The sequence below is a fragment of the Arachis ipaensis genome, chromosome B09 (assembly GCF_000816755.2).
Source record: "Arachis ipaensis cultivar K30076 chromosome B09, Araip1.1, whole genome shotgun sequence".
Classification (NCBI taxonomy): Eukaryota; Viridiplantae; Streptophyta; class Magnoliopsida; order Fabales; family Fabaceae; genus Arachis; species Arachis ipaensis.
Window position 1 is genome coordinate 137,203,678 of NC_029793.2, and position 12,121 is coordinate 137,215,798.

The following is a 12,121-nucleotide window of genomic DNA, read 5'->3' on the forward strand; positions in this document are numbered from 1 at the left end:
ACCCGGATTCGACCCAAAATAATGACCAAATCTATCAAATCTAGTTTTGAGACCTTTACCCGACCCTAAATTAATAAAATCACACCAAATTAACTCTTAAAAAGTTCGAAACCAGGCTGGATCTTCGGATCGAGCCGGATCATAAACACCCCTAATAAACACCCCTAATTTTCATGACACCAGTACCATGACTTACCTCAAAATTTCATCCAACTCAAACCCTATTCCTTCTTTTGTTCTTTCTAGCTTGCGCCTCAAGTAGCAAACACGTGTATATAAATAAGCATTGTTCTCTCGAGTCTCGCGAAACGGCAAAAAGAGAAATGCATCTTCATTGTCCGAGTTATGCGATAGAAGCGGAATTCCAACGCCGCTTGTTTACACCTCCATCATTCATTTGGTATACGAATCCATTATTGCGCCGCCCCCACCAAGAACGCCAAGAAGAGAGGAGTAGTAGGAACTGGCTCCATCTTCCGGTGGAACTCATTCTTATCATCTTCGAGAAACTGGGAGCCATAGAGGTTCTCACCACTGCCCAGCGAGTGTGTATGCTCTGGCGAACCATCTGCAAGGATCCGTACACGTGGCGCGTGATCAACATGCGCGTCGTCGGGGTTCCCAAATTCATGGACTACCAATTGAGTTCGCTGTGCCGCCGTACCATCGAACGCAGCTGCGGTCTCTTGGTGGACATAAGTATTGACTATTTTGCTACCAAAGATCTCCTCAACCACATCGCTAATTCGTAAGTGCATCTATACATACATACATATACATATATATTCTATTGTGGAAAATTGTAGATTAAGGATTCTCAAAAAAAAATTCTCATAATTTATTGGAAGTGAAATCAAATTATAGTTATATTTATGCTTGGTTTGGTAAACAATTTTAGAAAAGCATGTAGTGAGATAGACGCCCACACCTTTTAATAAGTGCACTACTAAGTTCAAGTAATAAAAAAATTTGTATATTATTGAAAAGTGAAGTTGGATTGTTGATTATAAACTCTAATTTTCTCTAATAACTATCTTTTTTCTATAATGTATTTTCGTTTATGAGTGTATTTTTCACTAAAAACTCTATGTCTTAAATTTTGAGTGAGTTTTCTTTTTATAGAGGAAAAAATGTAGTATTTTCAACTCAACATATACATGTATATTTGAAGAAAATGTGATTGTGCGTGGCAGTTGAAAATCTTTGAATTTTCATAAAATTTTAATGTAATTCTCATTTGGCAATTTGATTTTCTTAACTTTCATGACACTGCAGTTTTAATTTGATAGAAATCATGTGCTTTTGTTACTTTTCTGCATTTTGTTTTTCTTTTCTAGTCCAAATAAGTTGCATTATTTACGAGTTGTCATTTGATTTTATGCATGCTTGTGTCTCTTTGATTGATTTTACCTTTATCATAATCTAAAATTTATACAAATATCACTCTTTATTTGTCTAATAATATTAGTTAACAATAATCTAAACTAGACATTTTTTTGTTAAATTTTAATAAAATAAAATCATAAACTATCATAAAAGATATGAAAATATAATTCTAATTATTAGAGAGTTATCAAGATATTATTTTCACTTTATTAATTATATTTATTAAAAGAGTATATACCCATTTTGGTCCTCAAAGAATTTCAGACCAGACACTTTAGTCCCCAACTAAAATTAATTACTCGATTGGTCCCTAACAATAAATTTCGTCAGTCACTTAGGTCCTTTACAACGTCAACTCTAACGGAGGACAAAATAGTCCCTGACAACTTTAACATGGGACAAAATAGTCCCTCATCTCCTCTGTTCGAAAATGACACTGTTCTCTCCCAATTTCCATCATATCTCGCATAACACTAATAGTCTAACACTGTAACTTCAAGCTACACAATGCACACTCTACAACTTCAATGTTCACAGGAAAAAAAATCCTCAACTTGTTCTCAACCAATTCATACTCAGAAAACTAATGACAATGTCTCTCAACTACTTGTCGTCTTCGATGGATCCCATGAATCTATACAGCAAGTCTGTTTTGTCAAGACCCGTCGTCGTCGTTGCCATCTCCCTCCTCCTCTGCCCTATCAACTCTATGACCACATTGTCCACCATTTCGATCACTTCCTTCAGCTTCTTCTCCGAACCAATGTTCAGTAATCACTTCAGTTTTCATATGAGCGGTAACGGTGACATTGCTCATTGTACCGATAGCTTGGATGCGAGGTCGAAACTGTCTGCCAACTTGGACTTCGGGAAAGAAGGAATGAAGCACTCAATGTCTATTTCAAATGAGAATTTGTATATGATGTCTAAGGATAATCTTCTCATGATGTCCTAATGTCCAACAATCTATATTGCTTGCCAGAGAGTGGAGAAAGGCGTGCCCTTGGGATAGTTGTGGAACTTGGTCTTGAGGATGTCATGGACGTTGTCGGGGTTTGAGATGATGTTATCGACGACGTGGAAGTAGATGCTTCTGGTGGGTGAAGTGCAGAGTGGTGCGCGTAAATTGTGATCATCAACAATGGCGCCAATAGACTTGGAGCTCTCAAATGTGAATCACACTTTGTCACAACTCCACACAACTAACCAGCAAGTGCACTGGGTCGTCCAAGTAATACCTTACGTGAGTAAGGGTCGATCCCACGAAGATTGTTGGTATGAAGCAAGCTATGGTCATCTTGTAAATCTCAGTTAGGCGGATTCAACTGGTTATAATGGTTATCGAAAATAATAATAAATAAAGCATAAAATAGATGAAAGAGATACTTATGTAAATCCTTGGTGGAAATTTCAGATAAGTGTATGGAGATCTTTTGTCCTTTCTGAATCTCTACTTTGCTACTGTCTTCCTCCAATTATTTTTACTCCTTTCTATGGCAAGCTGTATGTAGGGCATCACCATTGTCAATGGCTACTTCCTACCCTCTCAGTGAAAATGGTCCAAATGCTCTGTCACAGCACGGCTAATCATCTGTCGGTTTTCGATCATGTCGGAATAGAATCCATTGATTCTTTTCCGTCTGTCACTATGCCCAACAATCGCAAGTTTGAAGCTCGTCACAGTCATTCAATCCCTGAATCCTACTTGAAATACCACAGACAAGGTTTAGACTCTCCGGATTCTCAAGAATGGCCGCCAAAAGGTTCTAGCTTATACCACGAAGATTCTGATTAAGGAATCCAAGAGATACACACTCGGTTTAAGGTAAAATGGAAGTGGTTGTCAAGCACGCGTTCATAAGGATGGATGATGATGAGTGTCACGGATCATCACATCCATCAGGTTGAAGTGCAGCAAATATCTTAGAATAAGAATAAGCTTGAATCGAATAAAAGAATAATAGTAATTGCATTAATTCTCGAGGTACAGCAGAGCTCCACACCTTAATCTATGGTGTGTAGAAACTCCACCGTTGAAAATACATAAGTGATCAAGGTTCAGGCATGGCCGAATGGCCAGCCCCCAAAGTCTAAGAACTAAACGTCCAAAGATAGATACCAAGATGTCTAATACAATAGTAAATTGTCCTATTTATACTAGACTAGTTACTAGGGTTTACAGAAATAAGTCTAAATGCAGAAATCCACTTCCGGGACCCACTTTGGTGTGTGCTTGGGCTGAACTTGAGCTTTACACGTGCAGAGGCTTCTTTTGGAGTTAAACACCAAGTTGTAACGTGTTTTTGGCGTTTAACTCTGGTTTGTGACGTGTTTCTGGCGTTTTACTCCAGAATGCAACATGGAACTGGCATTGAACGCTAGTTTGCGTCGTTTAAGCTCGAACAAAGTACGTACCATTATATATTGCTGGAAAGCCCTAAATGTCCACTTTCCAACGCAGGTGAGAGCGCACCATTTGGAGTTATGTAGCTCCAGAAAATCCATTTTGAGTGCAGGGAGGTCAGAATCCAACAACATTAGCAGTCCTTTGTCAGCTTGAATCAGATTTTTGCTCAGGTCCCTCAATTTTAGCCAGAAAATACCTGAAATCACAGAAAAATACACAAACATATAGTAAAGTCCAGAAATGTGAATTTTTCATAAAAACTAATGAAAACATCCCTAAAAGTAGCTAGATCCTACTAGAAACTACCTAAAAACAATGCCAAAAAGCGTATAAATTATCCGCTCATCACAACACCAAACTTAAATTGTTGCTTGTCCCCAAGCAACTGAAAATCAATTAGAATAAAAAAAAGAGAATATACTATAAATCTCAAAACATCAATGAATATTAGTTCTAACTAGATGAGCGGGACTTGTAGCTTTTTGCTTCTGAACAGTTTTGGCATCTCACTTTATCCTTTGAAGTTTAGAATGATTGGCATCTATAGGAACCCAGAATTCAGATAGTGTTATTAATTCTCCTAGTTAAGTATGTTGATTCTTGAACACAGCTACTTTTATGAGTCTTGGCCGTGGCCCTAAGCACTTTGTTTTCCAGTATTACCACCGGATACATAAATGCCACAGACACATGACTGGGTGAACCTTTTCAGATTGTGACTCAGCTTTGCTAAAGTCCCCAATTAGAGGTGTTCAGAGCTCTTAAGCACACTCTTTTTGCTTTGAATCACGACTTTAACCACTCAGTCTCAAGCTTTTCACTTGGACCTGCATGCCACAAGCACATGGTTAGGGACAACTTGATTTTAGCCGCTTAGGCCTGGAATTTATTTCCTTGGGCCCTCCTATCCATTGATGCTCAAAGCCTTGGATCCTTTTTACCCTTGCCTTTTGGTTTTAAGGGCTATTGGCTTTTTCTGCTTGCTTTTTCTTTTTCTTTTATATTTTTTTCGCCACTTTTTTTTCGCAAGCTTTTGTTATTCATTGCTTTTTCTTGCTTCAAGAATCAATTTTATGATTTTTCAGATCATCAATAACATCTCTTGTTCATCATTCTTTCAAGAGCCAACAATTTTAACATTCATAAACAACAAGATAAAAAAATGCACTGTTCAAGCATTCATTCAGAAAACAAAAAGTATTGTCACCACATCAATATAATTAAACTAATTTCAAGGATGAATTCGAAACTCATGTACTTCTTGTTCTTTTGTATTAAAAACATGTTTCATTTAAGAAAGGTGAAGGATTCATAGAATTATTCATAGCCTTAAGACAATTACTAAATACTAATGATCATGTAGTAAAGGCACAAACATAGACAAACATGAAGTTCATAAACCGAAAAACAGAGAGATAAGAACAAGGGGTTAAGGAATGAGTCCACCTTAGTGATGGTGGCGCCTTCTTCTTGAAGGACCAATGGTGTTCTTGAGCTCCTCTATGTCTCTTCCTTGCCTTTGTTGCTTGATCCCTAGTGATTTTGGTGCTCCTATCCTTAGTTGCTCCCAATAATTGTGTGGAGGAAAATGTATCCCCTGAGGTATCTCAGGGATTTCTTGATGAGGGAATTCCTCATGCTCTTGTTGAGGTCCATGAGTGTGCTCTCTTGATGTGCAGTCAAATGCTCTACTACTGAGCTTTGGACCCTTGAGATGAATCTCTCCATCTCCTATGACTCGGAGGTGGAAGCAATTGTCTTCCCTTTTCTCTTTTTATAGGTTTTTCCGGCCTTAGGTGCCATAAATGGTTATGGAAAAACAAAAAAGCTATGCTTTTACCACACCAAACTTAAAATATTGCTCATCCTTGAGCAAAAGAAGAAAGAATATGAGAAGAAGAGGAAGAAAATGGAGGAGATGGAGGGAGGTTTATGGTTCGGTCATGTAGGGTGGGATTGAGTGGGAAAGAGATTTTGAATTTGAAGGTAGGTGGGGTTTATGAGGAAGAGTAGATGGATGTGAGTGGTGAATAGGTGATGGGGAAGAGTGATTGAGGTGATTGGTGAATTATGTTTGGGAAAGAGGGTTATGAAAAGGTGTGAGAGAGAGAGAGAAGGTAGGTGGGAATCCTGTGGGGTCCACAGATCCTGAGATGTCAAGGATTTATCTTCCCTGCACCAATTAGGCATGTAAAACGCCCTCTGCATGCAATCCTGGCGTTTAACGCCAGACTGAAGCTTGTTTCTGGCATTAAACGCCCAAATGTAGCATGTTTCTGGCGTTTAATGCCAGCCTGATGCTTGTTGCTGGCGTTAAACGCCAGCTTTCCTCAGGGTGCAATCCTGGCGTTTAAACGCCAGACTGCTGCTTGTTTCTGGCGTTGAACGCCAGCCAGATGCTCCTTACTGGCGTTTAAACGCCAGTAAGCTCTTCCTCCAGGGTGTGCTGTTTCTTCTACTGTTTTTTATTCTGTTTTTAATTTTAGCAATTGTTTTGTGACTTCACATGATCATAAACCTAATAAAACATAAAAGAACAATAGAAATATAGATAAATAAAAATTGGGTTGCCTCCCAATAAGCGCTTCTTTAATGTCAATAGCTTGACAGTGAGCTCTCATGAAGCTCACATATCATCATAGCATTGTTGGGACCTCCCAACACCAAACTTAGAGTTTGAATGTGGGGGTTCAACACCAAACTTAAAGTTTGGTTGTGGCCTCCCAACACCAAACTTAGAGTTCAATTGTGGGGACTTTGTTTAACTCTGTATTGAGAGAAGCTTTTCATGCTTCCTCTCCATGGTTGCAGAGGAAGATCATTGAGCTTTAAACACAAGGTAGTCCCCATTCAATTGAAGAACTAACTCTCCTCTGTCAACATCAATCACAACTCCTGCTGTGGCTAGGAAGGGTCTTCCAAGAATAATGGATTCATTCTCATCCTTCTCAGTGTCTAAGATTATGAAATCAGCAGGGATGTAAAGGCCTTTAACCTTCACTAACACGTCCTCTACCAATCCATAAGCTTGTCTTATTGACTTGTCTGCCATCTCTAATGAGAATGTGGCGGCCTGTACCTCAAAGATCCCCAACTTCTCCATTACAGAGAGTGGCATAAGATTTATACCTGACCTCAGGTCACATAGAGCCTTCTCAAAGGTCATGGTGCCTATAGTACAGGATATTAAGAATTTACCAGGATCTTGTTTCTTTTGAGGTAGAGTTTGCTGAACCCATGTATCTAGTTCACTAATGAGCAAGGGATGTTCACTTTTCCAAGTCTCATTACTAAATAACTTGGCATTCAGCTTCATGATGGCTCCTAGATATTGAGCAACTTGCTCTTCAGTTACACCTTCATCCTCTTCAGAAGAAGAATAGTTCTCAGAGCTCATGAATGGTAAAAGGAGGTTCAATGGAATCTCTATGGTCTCTAGGTGAGTCTCAGATTCCTTAGGTTCCTCAATTTGGAACTCCTTTTTGTTCAAAGGACGTCTCAGGAGGTCTTCCTCACTGGGATTCACGTCCTTCTCCTCCTTTGTGCATTCGGCCATATTGACAATATCAATGGCCTTGCACTCTCTTTTTGGATTCTCTTCTGTATTGCTTGGAAGAGTACTAGGAGGAGTTTCAGTGATTTTCTTACTCAGCTGGCCCACTTGTGCCTCCAAATTTCTGATGGAGTACCTTGTTTCACTCATGAAACTTAAAGTGGCCTTAGATAAATCAGAGACTATGTTTACTAAGCTAGAGGGGTTCTGCTCAGAATTCTCTATCTGTTGCTAAGAAGATGATGGAAAAGGCTTGCTATTGCTAAGCCTGTTTCTTTCACCATTATTAAAGCCTTGTTGAGGCTTTTGTTGATCCTTCCATGAGAAATTTGGATGATTTCTCCATGAGGAGTTATAGGTGTTCCCATAGGGTTCACCCATGTAATTAACCCCTGCCATTGCAGGGTTCTCAGGATCATAAGCTTCTTCTTCAGAAGATGCCTCTTTAGTACTGTTGGATGCATTTTGCCATCCATTCAGACTCTGAGAAATCATGTTGACTTGCTAAGTCAACATTTTGTTCTGAGCCAATATGGCATTTAGAGCATCAATTTCAAGAACTCCCCTCTTCTGAGGCGTCCCATTACTCACAGGATTCTTCTCAGAGGTGTACATGAATTGGTTATTTGCAACCATGTCAATGAGTTCTTGAGCTTCTATAGGCATTTTCTTTAGGTGAATGGATCCACCTACAGAATGGTCCAGTGACATCTTAGAGAACTCAGATAGACCATAATAGAATATATCCAAAATGGTCCACTCTGAAAGCATGTCAGCAGGACACTTTTCGGTCAACTGTTTGTATCTTTCCCAAGCTTCATAGAGGGATTCACCATCTTTTTGCTTGAAGGTCTGAACATCCACTCTAAGCTTGCTCAGCTTTTGAGGAGGAAAGAACTTAGCCAAGAAGGCCGTGACCAGCTTATCCCAAGAGTCCAGGCTATCTTTAGGTTGTGAGTCTAACCATGTTTTAGCTCTGTCTCTTACAGCAAAAGGAAAAAGCATGAGCCCGTAGACTTCAGGATCTACTCCATTAGTCTTAACAGTCTCACAGATCTGCAAGAACTCAGTTAAAAACTGATAGGGATCTTCTAATGGAAGTCCATGAAACTTGCAGTTCTGTTGCATTAGAGCAACTAGTTGAGGCTTCAGCTCAAAATTGTTTGCTCCAATGGCAGGGATTGAGATGCTTCTTCCATAAAAATTGGAAGTAGGTGTAGTATAATCACCAAGCATCCTCCTTGTGCCTCCACCATTGTTATTGGGTTCGGCTATATTTCTCTCTTTTTCGAGATTCTCTATAAGGTTTTCTCTGGATTGTTGTGCTTTAGCTTCTTCTTCAGAGTCCTTTTAGGTTCAGGATCTGCTTCAATAAGAATGTCCTTGTCCTTGCTCCTGCTCATATAAAAAAGAAGAGAACAGAAAAGAAAGAGGAATCCTCTATGTCACAGTATAGATATTCCTTTATATTAGTAGAAGAAAGAAAAGAATAGAAGAAGGAGAACAGAAAAATTCGAACACAGAGAGGAAGAGAGGGTTCGAATTTTAAGATGAAGAGAAGTGTTAGTAAATAAATAAAATAAATAGAAAGAGATGAGAGGGAGAGAATTTCAAAAATTATTTTTGAAAAATAATAAGTGATTTTCGAAAATTAAGAGAAGGAATAAAATTAAAATTAAAGTTTGCAACAATTAGTTAATTAAAAGAATTTTGAAAAAGAGGGAGGTGATTTTCGAGAATTAGAGAGAGAAAAGTAGTTAGGTGATTTTGAAAAAAGATAAGAAACAACAAAAAGTCAATTAGTTAGTTGAAAAAGATTTGAAAGTCAATTTTGAAAAGATAAGAAGTTAGAAAAGATTTTGAAATCAATTTTGAAAAAGATATGATTGAAAAAGATTTGATTTTTAAAATTAAAATTGATTACTTGACTAACAAGAAACTAAAAGATATGATTCTAGAATTTAAAGATTGAACCTTTCTTAACAAGAAAGTAACAAACTTCAAATTTTTGAATCAATCACATTAATTGTTAGTAAAGTTTTTGAAAATCATGAAATAAAGATAAAAAAAAGATTTTGAAAAATATTTTCAAATTTTCGAAAATCATAAAAGAAAAATGAAAAAGATTTGATTTTTGAAAAAGATTTTGGAAAGATAAGATTTTTAAAATTGAAATCTTGACTTGACTAACAATAAACAACTTATTTTAAAAATTTTTAACAAAGTCAACCCAAAGATTTCGAAATTTATGAGAGAAATAAGGAAAAGATTTTTTTTTTTTGAATTTTTAATGATGAGAGAGAAAAACACAAATATGACTCACAACATGAAGAATTAAGATCAAAACAAAGAAAACATGCAAGAACACTATGAATATCAAGATGAACACCAAGAACACTTTGAAGATCAAGATGAATATTAAGACTTATTTTTGAAAAATTTTCAAGAAAAGAAAAACATGCAAGACACCAAACTTAGAAATTTTTCATGTTTAGACACTATGAATGCAAAAATGCATATGAAAAAATAACAAAAGACACAAAAAAAGAAAATATAAAGATCAAACAAGAAGACTTATCAAGAACAACTTGAAGATCATGAAGAACACCATGCATGAATTTTAAAAATATGCAATTGACACCAAACTTAAAAATTGACTCAAGATTCAAACAAGAAACACAAAATATTTTTTATTTTAAGATTTTATAATTTTTTTGGATTTTTCGAAAATTACTTTTTGGAAAAACGAAAACAAAGAAAAAAAATCTTGAAAGAATTTTGAAAACTTTTTGAAAAGAAAATTACCTAATCTGAGAAACAAGATGAACCGTCAGTTGTCCAAACTCAAACAATCCCCGACAACGGCGCCAAAAACTTGGTGCTCTCAAACGTGAATCACACTTTGTCACAACTCCGCACAACTAACCAGCAAATGCACTAGATCGTCCAAGTAATACCTTACGTGAGTAAGGGTCGATCCCACGGAGATTGTTGGTATGAAGCAAGCTATGGTCATCTTGTAAATCTCAGTTAAGCGGATTCAAATGGTTATAATGGTTATCGAAAATAATAATAAATAAAGCATAAAATAGATGAAAGAGATACTTATGTAAATCCTTGGTGGAAATTTCAGTAAGTGTATGGAGATCCTTTGTCCCTTCTGAATCTCTGCTTTCCTACTGTCTTCGTCCAATCATTCTTACTCCTTTCTATGGCAAGCTGTATGTAGGGCATCACCATTGTCAATGGCTACTTCCCATCCTCTCAGTGAAAATGGTCCAAATGCTCTATCACAGCACGACTAATCATCTGTCGGTTCTCGATCATGTCGGAATAGAATCCATTGATTCTTTTGCGTCTGTCATTACGCCCAACAATCGCGAGTTTGAAGCTCGTCACAGTCATTCAATCCCTAAATCCTACTCGGAATACCACAGACAAGGTTTAGACTTTCCGGATTCTCAAGAATGGCCGCCAAAGGGTTCTAGCTTATACCACGAAGATTCTGATTAAGGAATCCAAGAGATACACGCTCGGTCTAAGGTAAAACGGAAGTGGTTGTCAAGCACGCGTTCATAAGGATGGATGATGATGAGTGTCACGGATAATCACATCCATCAGGTTGAAGTGCAGCGAATATCTTAGAATAAGAATAAGCTTGAATCGAATAGAAGAACAATAGTAATTGCATTAATTCTCGAGGTACAGCAGAGCTCCACACCTTAATCTATGGTGTCTAGAAACTCCACCGTTGAAAATACATAAGTGATCAAGGTTCAGGCATAGCCGAATGGCCAGCCTCCAAAGTCTAAGAACTAAACGTCCAAAGATAGATACCAAGATGTCTAATACAATAGTAAAATGTCCTATTTATACTAGACAGTTGAGAGTGCGCCATTTGGAGTTCTATAACTCTAGAAAATCCATTTCGAGTACAGGGAGGTCAGAATCCAACAACATTAACAGTCCTTTGTCAGCCTGAATCAGATTTTTGCTCAGGTCCCTCAATTTCAGCCAGAAAATACCTGAAATCACAGAAAAATACACAAACATATAGTAAAGTCCAGAAATATGAATTTTGCATAAAAACTAATGAAAACATCCCTAAAAGTAGCTAGATCCTACTAGAAACTACCTAAAAACAATGCCAAAAAGTGTATAAATTATCCGCTCATCACAGAGGAGGTGGATGTACCAGTTATAGAGTTTTAGGAAGTGTGTGGTCCATAAAATGTTGAGGTATGTGAGACACGTGTGGCAATTACACCATGGCTTAATCTTGGAGGTAAAGAAAAGGAAGGAAAAGATGGAACAAAAAACTGTGAAGGTGAAGAAGGAGAGTATGAATGTTAGGGTTATGTGAGATATGATAAAAATTGGAGAAGAATAGCGTCCTTTTCGAATAAAGGGGTAAGGGATCATTTCGTCTCTTGTTAGAGTTGTCAGTGATCATTTTGTTCCTTGTTAGAGTTGTCAGGGACCATTTTGTCTTCTGTTAGAGTTGACGGAGCCAAGGACCTAAGTGACTAACGGAATTAATTGTTAGGGACCATTCGAATAATTAATTTTAGTTGAAGACTAAAGTGTCTGGTCCAAAATTCTTTGAGAACCAAAATGGGTATATACTCTTATTAAAATTAAAAAGTCTGATATAATAAAAAAAATCTTAATTATAAAAATTATTTTATTAAATATAATATTATTATTTGTATCAGAAAACTTTATATCAAATGAATTTTAACATTTGGATATAAACTTTTTTTTTGAAAATTATT

The 12,121-nt window shown here is 37.1% G+C and overlaps 1 protein-coding gene across 1 annotated transcript in view; it reads left to right on the forward strand.

Moving 5' to 3' along the window:
• LOC110266316 (putative F-box/LRR-repeat protein 9) overlaps window positions 232-12,121 on the forward strand; it is a 16,856-nt gene continuing 4,966 nt past the window's right edge. Inside the window, exon 1 of the mRNA XM_021110703.1 lies at window positions 232-748. Within this exon, the coding sequence (XP_020966362.1) occupies window positions 324-748 (425 nt within the window). The 5' untranslated portion in view covers window positions 232-323. The remainder of the gene's footprint in view (window positions 749-12,121) is intronic.